The 22968-nt window shown below is 36.4% G+C and overlaps 2 protein-coding genes across 4 annotated transcripts in view; one reads left to right on the forward strand and one right to left on the reverse strand.

Moving 5' to 3' along the window:
* Positions 1-17325, reverse strand: part of opn7d (opsin 7, group member d) — a 59972-nt gene extending 42647 nt beyond the window's left edge. Inside the window, exons 1-2 of one of the 3 annotated variants that reach the window (XM_082188782.1) lie at positions 17105-17325; positions 16815-17019 (exon numbers count right to left, since the gene is read on the reverse strand). The gene's annotated coding sequence lies outside the window, so the exon portion shown is untranslated. Of the gene's footprint in view, positions 1-16814 lie in introns of all 3 variants that reach the window. The other 2 variants (XM_082188783.1, XM_082188781.1) reach the window with 2 other exon arrangements.
* A 2105-nt stretch (positions 17326-19430) lies between these two features.
* The window catches only part of rasef (RAS and EF-hand domain containing), a 28857-nt gene continuing 25319 nt past the window's right edge, over positions 19431-22968 (forward strand). The window contains exons 1-2 of the mRNA XM_082188710.1: positions 19431-19733; positions 20487-20816. Coding sequence (XP_082044836.1) covers positions 19723-19733; positions 20487-20816 — 341 coding nt within the window. The 5' untranslated portion in view covers positions 19431-19722. The remainder of the gene's footprint in view (positions 19734-20486; positions 20817-22968) is intronic.

The following is a 22968-nucleotide window of genomic DNA, read 5'->3' on the forward strand; positions in this document are numbered from 1 at the left end:
ATTATTATTTATATCAGCCCTATATTATTTATATGAATTGTTATTTATATTATATCCCTATTTTATATCTGTATATGCAAGTAATTATATTTTGACAATTAATATAAACTTTTAGTTTCAATTTAAATTAAATATAGAAATAAATAAAACCTTTAGAATATATATCTTGTTCAGTCAGCTGATTGGTCCTTTCTATGCAATCTGCAAGCAATCAAATCACTACCGCATGGTGCAAGCTGATTGGCTTCTGCTGATCCTGCAGCCAATGAGATTGCTTGCTCAGCATTCAAATAGTTTGATTTAGTGTTTGCTGTAGGCTAGTCCAGGGTCTATACCATGATGGTAGTTGAACAATCTACTATTACAATTCAAAATAGCAACAGGGTTTATTAACAGAAGCAACTCTATAAACAACTCGAGACAGAGTGCATAGCAAATACCAACAATACTGGACAAAGACAGAAAGGAAATAAGGAAGGATAGTTCACCGAAAAATGAAAAAGCTGTCATCATTTACTCACCCTCAAGTTGTTTCAAACCTGTAAAAATTTCTTTGCTCTGCTGAACACAAAAGAAGATATTTTTAAGAAATTCGGTAACCAAACATTGACTTCCATAGTATTTTTCCCCATACAATGATAGTCAATGGGGTCCATCAACTGTTTGGTTACCGACATTCTTCAAAATATCTTCTTTTGTTTTCAACAGAGGAGAGAAATTCATACAGATTTGGAACAACTTGAGGGTGAGTAAACAATGACAGAATTTTCATTTTTGGGTGAACTATCCCTTTAAATACTCAGTGATAACGAACCCAATAATAATCAGCTGCGATAATTAAATGAATATCCATGGCAACAGATGACTGGCTGGAAAACTAGAACAAAGGAAACAGGAAACAGACGATAAACAAACTAAAAGTCAATGAAAGTGAAACTAACCGAACATAATCGTGCCACAAAAATGGCAGGATTCAAATTGTTTAATTCCAGTGGGACCAGCCCCCGCCGAGCAGCTGCCACTGAGATGAATGGGAATGATAATGATAAGCTCTCTCCAGGTATTATAGACCTCCTTAACTCAAAGAAATGTTTGATGTTTTGATAGAGCTATGGTGATAGATGTGATAGGTGATTTGATAGAGCAATCTAGAAGAGGAGGTACGTTTTTATAATCTAAAGAAAATTACACCTTTAACATTAAAAGTGTGCCAAAGAGATGATTATTGACAGTGACTGTCTGTGTATGTCTGCTTGCACACTGTTAAATTTCCTTTGAGCTTGAGTAATTGAGGTTGTTTTCTGTTGTGATGAGTAATTAACTTTTTTTTTGCATGTGGAATAGAAAATTATCAAAATGGTGTCACCATTTTTTTCTCTGAGAACTAATCCATAAACTCTCAGGAGTGTAATTATTATAACCATCTCTGCATCTTTGTCTCGGTTCCGTTGGCTCCCATGAAGGCTGTTTGGGGGGCTTCTAGCAATCACTGCCTCCCTGGGAATGATCATTTGGTTTTCTAGCTGTTATATAGTGGCTCTGCAATTTCCAGTAATTGCATTCGAGGCATCTTGCTAAGGGCAAATGTATAAATGCTACTGTGCAAAGCTCTACAGTGTTTTAGAGTGTATTTACATCGGCTCTAATGCCTACTGGGTTAGACTTAAGTACCAGCCTCACGGAGGAGGATTTTATTGCTCAGAGGATGCTCCTTCACAACTCAAAAAACGTAAAGATCTATACTATTAAATCGTTATTATCTTTGCCTCAGAGGTAAGGTAAAAACAAATGAGGCCGGTGTCATTTACTGTAAGAATGCTGAACTTTAAGGAATCTGGATAGCAGTTTAGTTCATTTACAATATGCTTCAGTTCTTATTAAAGGAATAGTTCACTTAAAAATGAAAATTCTGTCATTTATTCAGCCAAAAGTTGGTTCAAACCAATGAATTTCTATTTCCATATAGGATTTATTTTTTATTTTATTTTTTATGGAAGTCAATGGGATACATCAACTCTTCAAAATATCTTCTTTTGTGAGAAAGAAATTCATACAGGTTTGAAAAAACTTGAAGGTGAGTAAATAATTACAGAATTTTCATTTTTAAGTTAACTTTCCTTTAAGATCTCTGACATTTCATTGCAAACTTTGTATCTCAGCAAATCTGAGCACAGTTTGAGACATTGTTGAGATATTTCCTGAAACTCTAGTGGAGATGCATGTGAGTCTGGAAAGCAGGAGTCGCTTCCCACAAATTGGGTACAAATTGGTGACAATTACAGTATGACAATTTAAAGTGACTTTTCTATTTTAATATATTTTAGGATGTAATTTATTCCTGTGATCAAAGATGAATTTTCAGCATCATTACTCCAGTCTTCAGTGTCACATGATCCTTCAGAAATCATTCTAATATGCAGATTTGATGCTCAAAAAATTATAATTATTATGAATGTTGAAAACAGCTGTGTACAATTTATTTCCAGGATTCTTTGATGAACAGAGAGTTCAAAAGAACAGCATTTATTTAAAAAAATAAATATGAAATAATAATTATGACTGGCTGTAATTTGCGAGTGAGTTTATTCATCTTCAGTCTAGCTCTCTAATGAACAGTAATTATACGTGTCATCATAAAAACGAATCTGTCGAGTTACAGATAGCAGTTAATAAGGCACTAGCAACATTAGCAAATTGTATTTGTGTAGAGAAATCAGGGCGTCAGCGGGGCTTCCCAATCTTCAGACACAGACGACACACCCAAATGTCCCACAGAAACAGAAGAATCAGAAAACACAGGCAGAGGACAATGTCTCTGTAGACACAAACACCACCACACACTTCTATTGGATCATGAGTAATGATTGAGTGGGATTCTATATTTTATTTTAGCGTCCCTTTATATGGCAGGTTTAGGCCTGTCCTGTCTCAGGGGACCTTTTTTTTTTTCTTTATATATATAATGCTTTATACAATAAAGGTTGCTTCAAAGCATGTTTACAGGGATAAACAGGAGTTCAATTCTGCTGTAAAGCAGCTTAAAAAAAAAGAAAAAAAGTGTTTATTCACTTCCATTCAATAACTGCGTAAAGATCATTAAATGTTTTTTGATGCATTTGATATTTTGTATTGATTATCTTTGAATTGATTATGTAATTGGCATGATATATGTACCTGACAAAATAAATTGTTACATTTGGATTTATTCTGACTTACTCTGAAATGATTAACTTTAGTGGATTACGTTGTATCCGTTGTTACGGCAAAGCTGCGTCCAGGGTTAAGTACATCCAGATCTAAGCTTTAAAAACACTTCAGGTTGGTACAGGGACACAGACACAGTTTTAAAACATGGAATTCGCTGTGGTCCCACTTATGCTCGATACTTCTGCAGGTTATCAAGGTCCTGATGGACAGATCATTTACGCACAGGAGGCATGAGATGTTCGAAGATTTGCGTTTCATCGCTGAATTAAATAACAGATAGCCAGCACTCTTTAGAGGGAAGTCTTTATAATGTAATGTCAGCTGTGATGAATGACTTGGATGGTTATTGTATGCAATTCCAAATTATAAATTGAAGGCCTTTAGATGTAATTCAGGTTAATGCTGTTAAAGAAATACTGTAAGTGTTGGTGTATGATAATATTGTAAAGACACAAATTTATCAGCAAACAACCTGATTTGTCCTTTTTGATCATTTCTGAACCCAGCTCCTCAAAAATTTCAGAAAGACAGGAGGAACAGCGGCACAGAAGATCAGAAGCATCCTATCAGTTATGGATCTGGTATGTTCTGCTAAATTCATCATCATTTTAAATCTGACAATAATTCACAATAGATTCAAATAGTATACCTAAAGATGAAAATTCAGTCATTGTTTACTCAGCTTCATGTCACCGAATCCCTTTTGTTTTTCACTTTTCTAACTAAAAAGGTGAATTATGGGCAATGTGTCCTGTTCATTTCTGTCCATACAATAAAAGTCAATGGTGAGTTCCTGTTATGAAGCTTCAAAAGTCACATGGAATTGTTTGATGCTATTGAACCTTCGGAAGAAGAACTCACCATTGACTGTCATTGTAATGACAAAAATGAGCAGGAAAAACAGGTAAAAATTCAATTTCCCAGGAAGAAAAAAAGACTTTGGGAGTTTGAATGACATAAGAGTCAGTAAAAAAAAAAAAAAAACGGAATTTCTGGGTGAAGTATCCCTTGAAGCTTGGTATACAAGCTCTGGAATGTTAATATGTACATGATTAATTCTGTTTTAATTTCACAGCTTGTTCGTCGATTTACCCTATTTCTCAGCAGCATCAGATTTGTGATTTCTGCACCTACAACTGGAACAGCTCTGACATCCAAGATTATTTAATAGTTTTTCTGTAGCAACGCTTTTGGTTTAGAACCACTTATTACTTTTCTTGTACTGGTTCTCTGAATTTTGAGGCCCTCACAGATGCAGTTACAGATAATATTTTTTTTGGCTCTTGTAGAAATAACTTTGGGATCATTTGTGTTAATTCTTCTTAACACTGCTTATATGTCTCATTGTTCAGAATGACACCTCTGGGAAAAGGTGAATGCATCCTGAAAGCACTTGCTGTTTACCTGGACGAGGGCCCCTCAAACCTTGTGAAGGAGTGCATGGTAAATTATTATAAAAAAATGTTTTAATGATTGTATGTTTCTCTAAAAACAACTCCCCCTTTCACCTCTGAAAGTTGTTAATTGTTTCTTTTTGTATTTGACTCTTTTTTTTTTCTTTTTTTTTTTTTGGGATGTTGAACATGATGAAGCCCTAACCTCGATTCACAAGACACCCCAGGAATCTATGTGGTCAGACATGAAGGAGCAGAGGCTACAGACCCTTACAAAGATGTTGGCATCATGATTTAAGGCATCTAAAGACATAACATCCTGAACAATGTGCAGACGTGTGTTCTTCGACGCTTGGTCTTATTTACGCTTGAAAAATAAACTCCTGTAATCTGAGGTCAGGTCCATTTGTACTCTTTCTATAATGTTGCACTGTCGACTGTTACAGTACTTTTGTTTCAATGTCAACCATGTTCCATTCCTTTGAATAATAGTCTTGTTTTTAACAACTGATAAATTGTTTGCTGCTTTTTTGCAGAGCACATTTATAAGTTTTTGATAAATTATTTCACTTAAAGGCAACATGCTTTTATTTTTAATTATTTATGATTTAATTAGCAATAATTTTTCTTGAAAAAGTGAAGGCAGTCTTTACAGAGTAAATATTTTGAAAATTGTAAAAAAGAAAAAGTGAATGTATTCATTGAATAAACTCATAATGAAACTGGATTATTTGTTTTGGTTGGATGTAAAAATATTGATTTTAGGATAATTGAACTTAATTAACTTAATTGTTTTGGACAAAATTAAGACTGTTAAAATCATTCAACTAATGTAATAAATAATGTTACATAAATCCAACGTAACCCACCTGTTGACATAAAAAAGTTAACTAAAGCCAACATATAATTTTTTTGAGTGTACTAGGTCTCAGGTTAGATGGAGCGTGAGGCACATCTGGTGAGATTCTAGATTCCTGACTAACAGCTTGACTTTAACTAAATTGTTATGCAGGCTATAGGGGGCTAGATAAAAATACTATTGAAGTAATAGCAAGCATTGGAGCGGCATTATCTTAATGTACTAGCCATAACCTCTGGTTATAGTTTGGGCCTTAACTAAGTTGTTATATAGGCAACTAGGTCTGCTGCTACTGCTACATGGGTACCTTTGTTAAATTGCTTTAGCCATAACCTCTGGTTATTGATCAGACTGGCGAGTTTGTGATCATGGGCCCGCATTAAACGACCGGTGAGAGGACCTGGTGCGACTTTGGCACCCGAGTGAACGAGGATAATAAGAGTACAGAGTTAAATAGAATAATTAAATGTGCTGCTAAACTATTATATAAATGACCAATAACCAATTGGCATTCCAACCTAAACTCAAGGTCGTGATGAAATGGAGTTAGATAAATGTTTAATTTAAATTAAATTACTTTGTGACGCTGAAAAGACAGTAACACTCAGTAAACCTTCACCCGCTTATCGGAAACTGTCGTTGGACCGATTGGCCGGGCCTTACACAGATGAAATGAACACTAGATGCAGTAAAACTTAAAGGGCAAATTATCAATAAATAAAGAAGTATTTTAAGCAATACTATGCTATGTTACATTTACTATAGTGCATGATTATAATGCATTTTGACGTTTGCATCACATAACCAGCTCCATATTCAAAATAAACTGAAAGTTAACCAGGTCTGTTTCCCTGACACTTTGTTAAATGAGATAAAAAACTAATTCAGTTTAAAGTCCTATTTTGTATCCTTCCCGCATAGTGTCTTAATCTCATTGCTGTCTAGAGGAAACATAAGACACGTTGAAGTCACAGCAGGGTTTGGAAGACTGTGCAAATGCAAATGCACACCTGAATCCCATATCTATAATGCCAGCAACCCCTGGAAGTACGAAAAGTAAAATCTTTTTTTTTACTTTTGGGGTGGCTTCAATGGGGTGGTAGTGGCGCAATGGATAAGACACATGCCTTTGGTGTGAGAGACCCGGGTTCGAATCCACTGTGAGACACCAATGTGTCCCTGAGCAAGACACTTAACCCCTAGTTGCTCCAGAGGCGTGTGACCTCTGACATATATAGCAATTGTAAGTCGCTTTGGATAGAAGCGTCAGCTAAATGAATAAATGTAAATGTAAATGTAAAATGTAAAATCTATACTTTAAATATCTTAATTCCTTCCCCTCTTTCTGTATCCCTCTTGTTTTTCCACTCCCCATTTTTTTTAATATATCTTCATCTGTATTTAATAATCTATCATGTCATTGTCTGTCTGCATGTTATTTAATCTTTTGAAAGGTCATCATTGACTTTATATGAAGGTCGTTTGTATTAAATTATGAGCTACTTTCAAATGGACACATGATTTGTTTCAAGAGCTCCAGAGATAATATCATCTGACCTTTCTCTCTAATCCTTCCTAACTCTGTTAATCTTTATAGAATCTCTTCATTATTCCCATATAAACTCTCAGGGAACATATTATAGTGCTTATAAACAGCAGTATCTTGCACTGATTTCCAGAAACTCTCCGCAGCCTCACGTGGTCAGGGAGAAGGGAGTCGATGTAGGAAGACATTAGAGAAGGGAAGTCATTAATTATGAAATCATGACTTTATCAAGGTTGGCCTGTAATTGCTTAAGATGGCCATATCAGCATTGCTAATTGCTGTTAGGATTTGACCATTATTAGGGCGTGTATGATAACATCTAATCCCAATGTTCCATGCAATCAAAATTGATCAGAATGTATTCAGATTTATGGAAATGTATGGGTGGTCTCATAAAGTTTATGTCTTGATCACAGTGCATTGCTCAGATTAAGGGGCTGTTTACACGACACCGTTTTCAACTAAAAACGTAAAACTTTTTATGCGTTTTGCCCGTTTCTTTACACGACAACGGCATATTGGGTGCCTGAAAACACAAACTTGTGAAAACTGGTTTCAAAGAGCAAGTTTTTGAAAACGGTCTCCATGTAAACAACAAAAACGTGAATCTCTGAAGACGATGACGTCATGCACATGTGTATTACGTGTTCAGTCTATAGTGTTTCATCGCCATCTAATGGCCTGGCAGCAGAATACAGCGTTTTTAGTCGTTTTCGCGGGGATCGTTTTGATAATGGTGTCGTCTCTACGCGGAAAACTCAAAGGAAAAACTTCTCCGTTTTAAACATTGTTGTCGTGTAAACGTAAACCCTTAAACTTGATTTTTCTAAAATATGAATGAGAAAGTATGGATAATCAAGTAAATATAAGTTGCTTCAGTCCAGTAAATGTTCAACTCATTACTAATAATATAAAAGTTATTCTTAAATTTACTTTATAAAAATGTGTTTTCACAGCAACGTGAACCACGACCTGAAGGGGGACATTTTTACAATTATTTTAAAAAGACTTTTACTAGCTAAAAAGTATATAAACTATCAATCAGATGACAGAAGGCATGTAGTAGATTGTGTACAACAGGTTTTTCGGCAAAGGTTTGATTAAATATGTAGAGGCCTAAAAATGTTGTGTATTAAAAAGGATCCAGTAGGCTTTACAGGGTTATAAGTATGTCCTTCTTAATACTTCACAATTTATATTTGTACTGATTTTGTGTTAAATTTTGTTCACCATATTAAGTCATAAGGAAAAAATCTTCATCTTGCATGCATGAAGCTCTCTCGTGGAAATACACTTGACATTTAGCTGCAATGGCAGATGCTGTCAACTAACACTAACACAACTGTCATAACACCAAAGCACAACATGTTTATTCAAAACAATAGAATAAGCTAATTAGCCAAAGTTCTCCTCTGTCAGATCTAAACTCTCCAATTCTGACAAATTAGCCATCAATTTTATTTCAAAAATCAGGTAATTATCATTGCTGTGCATCAAAGTGCTTATGGGATGATTACCAGTTACAGAAGACATGAGTCACATTTATGTTATTGTGGTTGATGCACCACACAGACAGCTATTGAAAAGAAAGCATGCATTTGAAAAAGAACATCACAAATGATAGAAACGAGAATTTCAACATTCCCAGACATCCTCTCCAGATAACAGGCCCTTCTGTTTGATTTCTAAGCCTTTGAATCTATGCTATGGACTCTCTCTCAAAGCACCATGCTTTAGGCTTCTCAATGAGACACTCTTGAGTTACATAACCATGCAATTATAAGCACCTAGGCCGCATGAAACATCAGAATCATGTCAGCCGCCTCTACACTTCTGAAAATGAAGTTTACTAAAGCCGATCAAGCACAGAAACTTGATGACTCATGAAAAAAACAAAATCTGAATCCTGACACTCGGTGACTGTCATGGTCAAGATTAAGAGGGACTAACAGATTTAATTTGTTTTCAAAATGGGCTCTGGTTAATCCCAAGAAGACCCTGAGTGAAATTATGGGAGGGTATTGACATTTTTTTTCTTCTTTTTACTCTTTTCTTGGTGTCATATTTGTGCCTGACAGTGTTAACGTTGAGAAGAAGTTAAAATTTGAGGTTGGCATTCAAGCAAAGTTATGACTAATGTGTGAGTGTGAGTGTGTGTGTGTGTGTGTGTGTGTGTGTGTGTGTGTGTGTGTGTGTGTGTGTGTGTGTGTGTGTGTGTGTGTGTGTGTGTGTGTGTGTGTGTGTGTGTGTGTGTGTGAGAGAGAGAGAGTGTTCAAAATCCCTGTAAATAATCCCAAAAGGCCACTGGCTGACCAAACAGACAGAATCTAAAAAAATAAAATAAAAATAAAAAAGTCCTGATGTAGACTGTGGAAAGAGGAAATATCTGTTTATATACACAATTATTATAAAATATATTTTTTTATATATATTTTTTATTAAAGAATACAAATCTACATAGGCAGGCAGTATTCATGAAATCTTTTATATGACTGTAGTTTTGTATAACTAAGCACAGACTCTCTCTCTAAACTGCCTAAATGATGCCTTCAGAGGGAGTGTCTTCACTGAAGTGTTTATAGTCGTATTCATTCATCATTGTCAACAGATTTTCTTTTGAAAAAAGAAAAGAAACTCTATAAATGTGTTCCAAATGACATTTATTTTTGAGCCCCACATTTTTCAGGGCTCTAAAGTTCTTCTAACGGAATCTTCTAACGATCTTCGATAACGAAAAGAATAGGGTGATCATTTCTGAATGGAACTCTCTCTCTCTCTCTCTCTCTCTCTCTCTGTATCGCCTCTCATCCCTCACTGACGCATATACAGCACACATCCTTTTATTCTAAATATCTGGATAAAACAGCCAGAAACTCCATCAAAAATGCTGCTTTTAAGCGGTTAGCGGTACAGTCTTTGTTAGCTGTGGCTTGAATAGTTCTTGTGCAGATTTAAATAAATGCATAAACAAATAAACACACGTAGCCTACATTTTGCTAGAATATGAATGTGTGTGTTATCACCTCTAGGTGATAGCATTCATTCTCAATAACTGAATGCAACTTTAGCAAATACCCCTTACAATCAACTCACTTTAGCTATCTGTTAATGACGAAAACATGCTTGACTGTGCGCAGTGCATTACAATATTGAGTTCTGATTGGTCGATTGCTGTTATTTATAGTTTATTAGAGAATTTTAATGTTTCATTTGCATGATAAGTTTTATATTATAGATACTCAATACTATTAATCTAATGGGGGATGGTGGGTATACAGATGTTTTTTAAAAACTCGAGCCCTGTGGATCTCTAGAGGTCTCTGAGACCTACTATCTCCTGATCTTACCAAATCAATCCTGGAGGTGTCAAAGATGAGCACACTCAACCAGAACTGTTCAGCCCGCGGGCCTTCCCAGTGAATACTATCTTTGTTCATTGTTTGTTTATCTTTATTGGAGTTTCTGAAGGGAACATACATTAGGTTGCAGTGAATCATAATCATATGACATTAACAGTAGTTAAAATCAAGATACGGTATAATTTAAGGTGTTAGCTGGCCTCATGGAGCCGTATTTTCAGAAACTCCATAACTGTTAGACTCGAAGGCTATATCGAAATAGCACACTACCATCATACTATTTTTGCCATATGCAGAGTGTTTTTTTGTAAATTTGTGAAAAATATTGTTGGACTATGTTTCATCACAAAGCATCTCAAGTTTCTCTGGACACTGTGACATGCCGGAGCCAAAGCCTGTCCCAGAACTGTCTGACTCACTGTCACTTCAGACATAAAGCACCCACTGACATTTGCAAGCAAACAAGAAGTTCGTCAGAGTGTTTTGTTTTGCAGTCTACACCTGTAATTTATCATATTTAATAAAAGCATCTTCCGTTTCGATTTCAATTTTGCTCCTATGCCCTTTCTCTTGAACACATGGGATGGAAACCCTGCTTTATATAATTTGCTTTTGCAATTTTCTGATATTTTGCATTTCTGAATTGTAGCATATTGGGCTCTGCTTCACATGAAAAAATGTAATAAAAAATACTCTAGGGAGTATACTGTTTATACTGTGCAGTATGCAGTAGGCATTTTAGTATCCCATTCAAAACATAGCCAGACTCTTAGTAAGTTCTACCCAGAAGCCCATAATTGTTTTAAATCAGTAACATCAATGTAGCCTAATGTATATAATCAGCAGCACTTACTGCAACTGAAAGCCAATTACAACAAATATTTCTCCCACACACTGCCTGCAAGAACAGATCATATTTCATCCATAAATACCCAGAGGTACCCCAGCATGTGTTTGTGTGTTTGTCAATGGACAGTGAGTTCTCCTTGTCTCCACACACCACTGAACCGAAACTTTCATTTGGCTGGTTGGAGATCTATTCAGCTTTTTTTTTTTTTCTACCATGCCCTCAGTCTTTTTTAATATGATCTCTAACTAAAAGTGTTGTTTCTTATTATTTAAAATCCTACACTGAAATGTAGCTGTATATTTTGGTTTCAGTGCAGAAAATGTACTTACAACGTGAATTTCTGTTTGCATTGGTGTTCAGTCAGTGATTTTCCATAAATAACGTACAGTTCAGTTCACAGAAAGTGTTCATTGGTTCAAATTTAATTGGAAGCTACATCATCTATAGACACTGCCTAAAGAGGTTGTCCTTCAGACTTTGACACAACCAAGAGGAAGTCTTCTGAGAGAAACCACAGAGAGACTGACAATCACTTGAAAGAAGCTACACTTTTAAAAATAAAGGTTCTTTACTGGCATCATTGGCTCAATGAAGAACCTTTAACATCCATGGATCCTTTTTCCATAATGTTCCATACTCTTTAATGAATGTTTTTTTTTTGTGGAAACTTAAAATGGATCGTCTGTTGAATAGGTTTTGCATTGCATAACTCACTTTTTGGAGCCTTTCTATTTTTATTTTAAGTGCACAGAGTTCAGTAGCAGATAACAGAATAAAGACGCACCAGTAGTCAGAGAGGATCGCACAATGGATATCATTCAAAAATAATAATGTTAAAACACGTCTGGTGTTTGCCAAAAAGACTAATAATGACCTATTTAGGAAAGGACTGTGTGGTTATGAGACAAAATGGTTTTAATCACAAATTTAAAGCAATGTGTGGTGGAAATCTACATCTGTTTTTTATCAACTGTGGACAGTGGTCCAGGCTAAATTAATCCTGATCCCACTACAATTGGAGTATCTAACGGGGTGGTGTGTTGCAGTGGTTAACTCTCAGGGCTGGAAACTGGAAGATTTTTGGATCGATGCCCCCAAGAGGTGGGCCATAAGTCAACACCATTGTGCCCTTGAGCAGGGAACTCAAACCCCAGTTATTCCAGGAGAACTGTCCTTGTAATAAGCTCATGGCATCATTCTGGGGTGACATCACATGAAACAGCCGAAACAACAGCAGCCCTGGTCATGTGGAAATGCATTATATTATTACAAAAGTGTGCATTTAATTTATATATTTAAAAGTTTGGGGTCAGTAAGTATAAGAAAGTAAAAAAAATAAATAATAATAATTAATTAATTCTTTAAATCAGCAAGGATGCATTCAGTTGATCCAAAGTGACAGTAAGGACACTAAAATATTGAAAAAAAGTGTAAATATTCCTGGAAAAATAAGTATCATGTTTTCCACAAAAAATATAAAGCATGAAAGGCTCGGTTACTATTGTAACCACCATTCCCTGATGGAGGGAATGAGACGTAGTGTAGAATTCTGACATTAAGGGTTGCACTTGGGAGCCTCAAACACCTCTGATACTTCAGAAAAAGCCAACGAGAATTGGCGAGTGGAATTTGCATGCGCCACTCCACCAGACATACAGCAAAAGGAGCTCATTCAGGTTTGTGCTGAGGAGCGAGAGTGTGTCCTGGCCATCCAGCAGGTAGTGGCAGGAGGGACACCACGTCTCATTCGCTCCATCAAGGAATGGAGGTTACAATAGTAAACGAGACATTCCCTATCTGTCAGCCACTTCTGTGTTCAATACTGACATCAGGGGATCCTTTGGAAGATGGCACAACTGTTGAACTGAGTTAAGAGGTTCTGGTGATGCATATGTTGGCAAACCACTGTGTGTCGGGTAACAAGTGCACATCGTAACCTACCCAGTGCCCCATGTAAGCCGTGTAGTCCTTTCGGGGACTTTCGTAAGCCGTGTATACCATTCGGGGACTGAAGGACAGTACTTAGAATGGGAATGGTTTTTAGCTAAACTTCCTTGATATGCCAAGGCAATCGCATCCACGATTCAGTAGGCCGACTTCTGTTTGGAGACAGCTTTCCCCATTGTTGTTCCCCAAAACAGACAAAGAGCTGCTCAGAGTCTCTAGAGCTCTGCGTACGGTCGAAGTAAATATACTGGACACAGCAACTACTGTATAATACTGGGTCTGCCTCTTCTTGATGCAACGCTTGCAAGTTCACCATTTGATATCTAAAAGGGGTAGTGGGAACTTTGGGCACATACAGTAGGCTGGTTGGGGTCTCAGGATTATGAGTATGCTAGACCTAACTCAAGGCACATCTCGCTGATAGAAAATGCCTGCAGGTCGCCCACCCTATTGATGGAAGTTAGTGCAGTCAGGAACGTCGTCTTCAATGAAAGGGCCCTTAGCTCGACTGACTCCAGTGGCTCAAAGGGAGCTCTGTGTAGACCCATCAAGACAACAGAGAGATCCCATGATGGAATAAGGCATGGATTGAACCTCCTGGTGCCTCTAATGAAACTGGTGATCAGGTCATGCTTCCCTAAAGACTTACCATTCACTGCATAGTGAAATGCCACTATAGCGGCCATATACACTTTCAGGGTGGAGGGGGACAGCCAACCCTCGAACCTCTCCTGCAGGAAGGAAAGCACTGACCAGATTGCTCATCTCTGTGGGAAGAACACCAGTTAGCGAACAGACTCCACTTCAAAGCATAGGCAAAGAACTGTTGGTGATAGCCCACTCAAGTCTTCCACATCCCATCTAGGGGCCAGACGTGGAGGTTCCAGAGGTTCACTTTAGTCAGACTGGGTGGGAGCCCAGTCGAGTCCTCATCCGATAACTCATCCTCATCCTGAGCCCCCAATGAGAAATCAGGTGCAACATGTGACACAACGTCAAACTCATCCAGAGGCTGAGGTGACTCCCTCTCTAACCAGAAAGGAGAGCCATAACCGCAACATCACCATGGCCACAGTTAGAACATGAACCATCCACAAAAGCTTTCTCAGCGTGTGAACGACCCAGACACGAGGCAGCGCTCATGGCCGTCCGAGGCTGACAGGTATCAACCGCAACCAGAAACACACAGGTGGAAAGACATCTTTAAAAAGACGCTCTTCGTCTGTGTTTTGCTCTTTCAGAGGAAACTGCTCTTTTTTTTTTGCTGAAGCTCTCAGGGTAACTTTCTGCAATTATCAGTGTCAGTGTGGGAGAGACCGCTGTGATGCGACGTATATTCAGATGAATCAGCTTCCTAGCAGAGTTGAAATGGCAGAGCAATTGCTTCAACACCACTTGGCTCCGATGAACAAATTTAAATAATTGCGTGCAAGCACCTTTTAAACCCGTTTATCCGGGGGAGTGTCGCACACAATTCCACTCCCTTTTCTGAAGTATGAGAGGTGTTTGGGGCTCCCAAGTGTCAGAATTTGACACCACATCAGATAAGGAACTATATTCAACATTGATAAGAAATGTTTCATGAGCAACAAATCAGCATATGATTTCTGCTGAAAATGTAACTTTGTCATTACAAGAATACAAATTTTACATTACAAATATTTGAACAAATATTAAAATAATTTTTTTTTTTTTTAAATTGTAATATTTCACATTACTGTTTTTACTGTATTTTTGATCAAATAAATGCAGCCTTTGTGAGCATAAGAGACTGAAAAAATATCTTCCTGACCATAAACTTTAGAACGTTAGTGTATAATATTTTTCATTTAAAAAAATGTCACACCACAGAACTATTTGAGAGACTATAGCACCTAAAATACATGACTATTCATTCACATTTTAACAGTCTTGATGCTGAAAAGCATTTTCTGTTAATGTCTATTTTATCTGTCAGTTACCCACAAATGCATCCCAAAAGCAAACAGCATATTTACATTTCTGTCGGGACCACTAGCGTCAAATACGGTTGACAATTAGCATACAGTTTGGATTGGCGGGATGGTTCTGTTCTTGGCATGAACTCCCAGCGCATTCATGCAGCCTAGCATGGATAAGAGCAGGGAGAGCAGCAATAACCCCCTATAGGGGAAACAGAACAGAACCAACATGAATGTATTGCTGATATCATTAATTCAAGATTTTAAGTACAACATAATTCAAGAATTTATTCTGATTCAAGGGGAATCAGAATGCCAAATCCTGACTGACAACAGGAGGATCTGGGGATGGAGGAGGGTAATTAGCTCCTGAGAACGCGATAGCTGCTGGCAATACTGAAGGAGCTTATATATGTATACAGTGATAGGCGTTGTATTCCTATAGGTAGACGTGGATCAGCTGAGAGTCAGCTGATGCGAGCTTGACTAACGTGACCTGCCAGATCTGACGCTACGCTTGATAATTAATGTAAAAATAATTACTTTAGCTTTTTCAATCTGCATATTTATACATTTTTTAAATAGTTGTTAAAATATTTTTTAACAAAATATCATATTACAGTAATTCATTTGGATTAGGTGCTTTAAAAAATTAAATCTATAACAGATTACATTTTTTAAATGTAGTATATGTATTTAAGTAAAATTTGATTATTTGAAAGCCTATATTACTTGTATACTCGTATGAATTCACATGTTGCTTGTATTTCAAAACAAGTCTGTCGCAACATTGCCTAACTATTACTGAATGGAAGACATTAGATTCCAGAAGAGCTAAATACTCTCTTCTGTCTTTTGACAAGAGAGATTTGCTTTGCCTATAACCGCCATCTTTTCACACTCAATAACATTTAGATCAGGATATAAGTAGGGTTTTGAGCTCTGAACAACTGTTGGCTAAATATAAATCCCTCAAAGAATATTGGGATAGGAGATGGTGACGCACACACGTCAGCAGTCAGGAAGCAGTTTGCTATCATTGTTTGTCACAACGTCCAGGCTAGATGCCAAAATGTCCATTCATCTGAAGGAGTATGTCATGTGGAAGTCATTGCACAAAAAAATAAAAAATACATTTGCGAGACAAGCTGCAACATTTGTCTAGGGAATTCAGCACAATCTAGATGTTTTGTGATGCCTTTTTATCAACAACTTTCCACACTAAAAATTTTTTTTGTGGATTTTTAAAGCTCCGAACAAGGCCATAATTATTAGGCTTCACACAGTAGCAATTAATTTAGAATTATTCATGTATGTTATAAATCACTTGCACACACTACAATAACACTGAAAACACTGAAAATTCAGCCTTGCCATAACAGGAATAAATGGCATTTTTAAATTAAAAAAAAAACATTTTTCTTATTTTAATTGCAATAATATTACTGTTTTACTGTATTTTTGATGTATTTTCAATGCAATAATTCAAGCTCTTAAATTATGGGTTATTTTTGCTTTGCACATAAAACAAAGCAAGCAGACAAATTGCATCAGGGAAACTCTGGAAGGTCGTTGAAGTGTCCGGCCCACCAATGCATCCCAAAATTGGTCCCAGAGGAACTCTGAGTGGAAAAGCCTCTGATTCCAATAAAACAAGCTACAATAAAACATTCCCACATGCCAGCTCTTCTGACACTCCAGGTTTGGCTTACCTTCCAGGGAGAGGCTGGATTCCCTCAGTTGCACTCATGGAGGCCAAAGGTGATCCAGGGCAAAGCAGCAGCGAGAGGGAAGAGGATGTGTCGGTCCTCAGACTGAGGCAGAAAGAGCGCAAGACTGGAGCTTGGAGAGACTGCGCAGAGCAAGCCAGCGTCTGACACGCATACAGACACACTGATGGAGAAATGTGGGTCCACACTCACTCACACACACATCCACACAGGAGTAAGGACAGTTCGGACAGACAATTGCAGAGATGTGATGTGCATTGGGCTTGACTCACTTATTCAGGCTGCACACACAAACACTCTCTCTCTCAAATGTTTTTCCCATATGGTTTGAAGAGTGGCTCAGTCCAGAACGCTGACAGTCCGAGCATGGCAAGAAAGACACTGAGACTGAGGTTGTGTACCTAAACAGCATGGTTTCTCTCACTTTCAATCTTACTCTCTCGCTCACTTATTTCCCTCCCCCTCTGTATCTTTTCATCCTAGATATATACATGTCTCTCCACCCCTTTTTTTCCCTACCGTTCTGCTTTTATATGTCTTTCCTTTGCCTCCTGTCGCTCTGATTCGCTCTCTTTCTACTGGGTTTAGAGACACCTGAACTTAGCATAATTCTTTTTGACAATCTTTGCTGCCACACTATGTTTAACATGAGTATGGGATATAAACATATTCCATATTCCATATATAAACATGTTGATGTGTAAATCAAATCATTATAAACATTATTTGGTGCCAAGTGCAGTTAAATTATTAAATAGACAATTCCAAAACTGGATTGGATTGTTGCAGTATTTTCTTCAGTTATTTTGTGTTATTGTATGTATTATATGTTATGTTATATAAGTCCAATGTTGTGCACTGGCCGTGTCATGGTTGTCCCAAGACAAATTTCCCACAAATGGGACAATAAAGTCTATTCTATAATAATAATAATAATAATAATAAAAAAGAAAGATCACAAGATCAAAGATCTTAAAAGTTGGGGGTGGTTAAGATTTTTTAAATGTTTTTAAAAGTCTAACCAAGTCTGCATTTACTTGATCAAAAATACAGTAAAATATTGAGAAAAATGATTAAATTATTATTATTTTAATATATTTTAAAATGTAATTTTTTACTGTTATACAAAGCTGTATTTTCAGTATCATTATCCAGTCTTCAGTGTCAAAAAAGAAATTGGTACTGACCCCACACTTTTATGTATATATATTTTTTATTATCAATATATTCATTTTAATCTTTGATTTTGTGACATTTAATGACAATTAACCACAATAAGTTTTTACAATAAAGTAATTAGAATAAAAAAAAAATGCATTACTACTATTAATTCTTTTGACTTTTAGGATTTTCCAATATAACGCGGACATGTTTTTGACCATTTTGGTGAGATTCACCCATCTCTGATGTAATACTAAAATGAACATGATGTCCTGGCTTCAACTTCAGTGATGCATCCCAGAATGCTCTTAGATAATGGTCAAAATATTAGGATGATTTATTAGTATAACTTGTTAATCTTAAAATATCAATATACATATTAAAATGTGCAAAGGTGGACAGAACCAGACATGTTTCACATGACCAATGGCATAATGACATGCTTTAATTTATAACCCTCAATGATACTGCATTCAAAATATGCATTTCTGCAGGAATGATGCATTAAATAAGACAGCTGAAGCACTTGTTTTCATTTTCCTACATCAAAACACTGTCAGATCTAAGCTGTCCATTGTATTATTGCCATCAATCGTGCACTCATATTGTTATTATTTTGTAAAATGATTTGACCAGATACCCACATACATGTGCTTAATCAATTTTCACATGTTTGTCAGGCAGCAAAGTTGGTGGCTGTTGTTTCTCCTAAATATTTTGTCTCCATCTAGTGTTTCAGGCATTAAACTGCATAGGCAGTTTTCACAGTACATTGCTAGGGAGATTTAACTCTGCAATACCTTGCATAAAGAGCTGGCTGGTGTAGTTCTGCGAACACTGTGAAGATGTTACATGTTATTGCTGAAAACAGAGATGAATTTAAAGAGTTAGTTCACCCAAAAATGTAAATGTTCCCATAATGTACTCAACCCTGAAGCCATCCTATATAATTATACATATATATATATATATATATAATTCAAATAGTGTTTGCCTGAAATAACAAACTTTTTAATGAAACTAAATTACTTTCTTATTTCAGCCAAACACAATCTGAATTTGTGATATATATACTGTATATGGTACCTTTTTGTTTTTTAAGCCAAAAAAGTGCATCCATCCATCATAAAAGTAATCCATATGACTCCTAAAGGCCTTCTGAGACGAAGCCATGCGTTTTTGTAAGAAAAATATCATTATTTATAAGTTTATAAACTATGATCACTGGCTTCCAGTAACGGCCGCACAGAAGAGTGACCTCTGACCCGACGTATAACATACTGATGAATGCAGAAGCACAGAGGATAGAGCAAAACAAAACACCAGTCACGAATTAGAAGCATAAAAAGAGAAATGATGGAGGAGCTTGAGTTTGTTGCTCAGCTATATTTGTTTGAGCCGTGAGAGGCGTCATGCATCGGGTCAGATCACTCTTCCACTGTAACTAGACTCGCCTACGGCCGATACTGGAAGCCAGTGATTGTGGTTTATAAAGTTATAATTTTGGATATTTTTCTTATAAAAACGCATCGCTTTGCTTCAGAAGGCATTTATTGATCCCCTGGAACCATATGGATTACTTTTATGATGGATGGATGGATGGATGGATGGATGTGCTTTTTTGGGCTTCAAAATCCATTATAAAGCTTGGAAGAGCCAGGATATATATTTTTTTATATAACTTATTTGATTGTGTTTGGCTGGAAGATGAAAGTCTTATACACCTAGGATGGCTTCAAGGTGAGTAAATTATGGTATAATTTTAATTCTTTGGGTGAAGTTACCTTTTAAGAATCTCTCTAAGCACTTCTTCATTTAAGCAACTGCATGATGTTTCTGTCATCTTTAAATCCTTATTCTAAGACAAAAGCATCAATTAAAAAGACTGCAATGATTAATGTTTGCTTATTGCCAAATAATAAAACGATTTTTTTTTTTTTTTTTTACTGTAGGCTACATCTAGTTTCTACATGTCGAAAATGTTGGTGACAGGGTTAGGCCTAAAGTTAATCTAAAGTTTCTGTTAATGTTAACCTTATTTTACTGATACTTCGTTAAAAAAGAGGGGGAGGGGGGAATACTTAATTCTTCAAGTTTTCTTGATTGTTTGTGTTCAACCCTTTTCGTGTAACGTTAGTGTAAAATAGGGACAGGTATATGCCTAACATTCCGTTGTTGTGGAATAAATCAGCCAATTATTAGTGTGACATCCAGGGGTAAAATGCTAAACGTGAGTGTCTTGTAGCCTACTGTAAACAATATTCTATTATCTGGTATTTGTTAAGTAAGCCTGTTTTATAAATTCCTCGTGACGAGCCGCGACAAACTAAACGGCTCAAAGTTGACAGAGTTTGTTTACTCAACGCAGTTTGTGTAAGGGGCGTTTACTCCACTCACCGAACTTATGAAATTGTCAATGTACAAGCAAGATACCACAAGGTCTACTCACTTTGAAAAGTCACTCATAATGTTTGCTAAATAACATCTCTCTAGAGCAGCCATGGGGTCTGACGCGCAAAAGGAGAGACTCCTCGAGCTCTTCCACGCCTGTGATGTGGATCACTCCGGACGCATTGAGAAATGGGAGTTTGTGAAAATATGTTCCGAGCTGAAGGTCCGACCCACCGAGACAGATGACATTTTCTCCAGACTTGACACCGACAAAGACGGCACGATCAATCTGGAGGAATTTATGGACGGGTTTCTAGAGTCACACTTGTTGAAAGACGAGAAGATGAGCAGCGAACCGGCCGGGGAAAGTTCTTCTGCCGCCTTGGAGGATTTTAAATCCCGTCTGGGGGATCAGCTCAAATTCATCCCCAGGTAAAATACCTGGCAGGCTGTGCCATAAAGCTGTCAAATTACCTCAGTCAACCAAAATACTAAAGAATGCGTTAAAAAAAATCTACAGTAGCCTAGCATATATATATATATAGCCTTAAAAAACTCTATAATTTAGGCCTATCCTAAATTCCTATATGGAAATTATTTAATAGGACTAGGCTACAACATAACACAAAACCAAGTTAACAAAGCTAAATGTTTTTCTTATGGTAATATGACTTTCCATAATATTTCTGATTATTTTCCCATTGGAGTTTAACAAAAGAAGTTTAAAGAACATATTTAGGGTTATACCCCTCTATGATTGCCTTCAGCTGTTTTTTGTTTTCTTCATTCCTTTTAATGATATTAGTACAAAGGAATAAGACTTTTCAGTGGGATTCCTCCCTGCAAGCAATTTTGCGTTTAAAAGACGTTTAATAGCCGTCCAAACACAACCCAGACGTCTAGGCTAAAACAAGGCAAAATTTGGGCTGTCAGTGAAAATTGAATAGATGTCTACCATAGCCCAAGAATAGACTAGTCATCAATTAGATAAAGAAAGAAATGAGTGAAGAAATGATTACTCATAGCCGGAATATATTGGGTCTATAGTTAACCTAGACAGTGAAATGACAGCTATTGCTTGCTTGCTAAAGGATTTTGTAATTGGAGTCTTAAAATATCCTAATGGAAATTTTCTTAAAGGAAGTCCTGACGTTTTTTTCTAACATCACACAAAACCTGGTAAAACCCACAAAACATATTTTAGCACACAGGGCAAGGAAAGTTTATTTATATAGCACATTTCATACTAAGTGTAATTCAAAGTGCTTTACAGAAAGATTATTATTTTTAAAAAAAATAGCAATCATAAAAACTTTATTAATAAATATAAAATATTAGGCTACAATTAAAGTAGAAAGAAAAGAAATCATTTAAAATTAAATGAGATTACATTAAAAGGAATATGAGGGATATTAAAGGAAAATAGGATTAAAAAAATAAAAGAACTGTTCAGTGCGATCGGTACAGCGCAGAAACAGTGTGATGTGTTTTAACAGATGTGTTTTAATCTGGACTTAAAGGAAGCTACTGACGGGACATATCTGACATCCTCTAGAAGCTGGTTCCAGCTGCGGGTGGTATAATAGCTAAACGCCATCTCAGCATGTTTTAAATTTACCCCAGGTGTAACTGGCTTGATCTTTCTGATCTGAGAGCTCTGTTTGGTTTGTATTCCACCAGGTTCCAAAGGTTCCAAAAGTTTTTTTTTGCTGCAATGACATAAGATCCTAAAAGACCTAAAATAATATTTTTTTTACGTAGTGTAATGAACATTTTAATAACCCAAAGAACATTTGTTCTACTATAAAGAACTTTTTGTGCAATGGAAAGGTTTCATGGATGTTAAAGGTTCTTCATGGAACCATCAATGCCAATAAAAAAAAAAAAAAAATATATATATTTAAGAGTTTTGATGTTAAAGTTTCTTCATAGAACCATATATGCCAATAAAGAACCTTTATTTTTAAAAGTGTGTAATCGGCGATGCAGCTGCACTGCTTTTGCCAAACACTGTTTGGTAGACTGCAATTAAACAAATTAAATGTAGGCTATCTTTATCTTTATTGTGGGCTGAAATAAAAAAGTATCACATATCAAAATGAAAGGGACATTTACACTATATACACTATTACAATAACTAAATATATCTGACCTAGTTTTGGTTATCAGCCTGTGCAAATATCCAAATAGGTACACTGCCACCCATTTACCACAATATACAGGTCTCCATATGTATGTGTGAAATTATTCCCCTAAATGCGGCAGATTAAATATTGAAAACATCCTTGTTTTATTCTAACATTTTGTGGGAGATTTTATTTGTTTCATATTTGTGGTGAAAGCTGATGTTCTAAATCATGAAATCTTTCCATGTCTATTAATTTTATAACTTTAATTGTTCAAGTCATGAGAATTTGAGCTTTTGTTTGGTTGATGTCAGTTCATGTCAGGACGGTGGAGTTGAAGCCAGAGGCTTGACATGAGACACATTACCGTCATGCCCCGCTAATGTCGACAGAACATCGATTAGTTGTGGACTATCAATACCTCTCTTATTTCACTCATCAGCCATAGCATCTGACAC

Source organism: Leuciscus leuciscus (genome assembly GCF_965113295.1).
Source record: "Leuciscus leuciscus genome assembly, chromosome: 13".
NCBI lineage: Eukaryota > Metazoa > Chordata > Actinopteri > Cypriniformes > Leuciscidae > Leuciscus > Leuciscus leuciscus.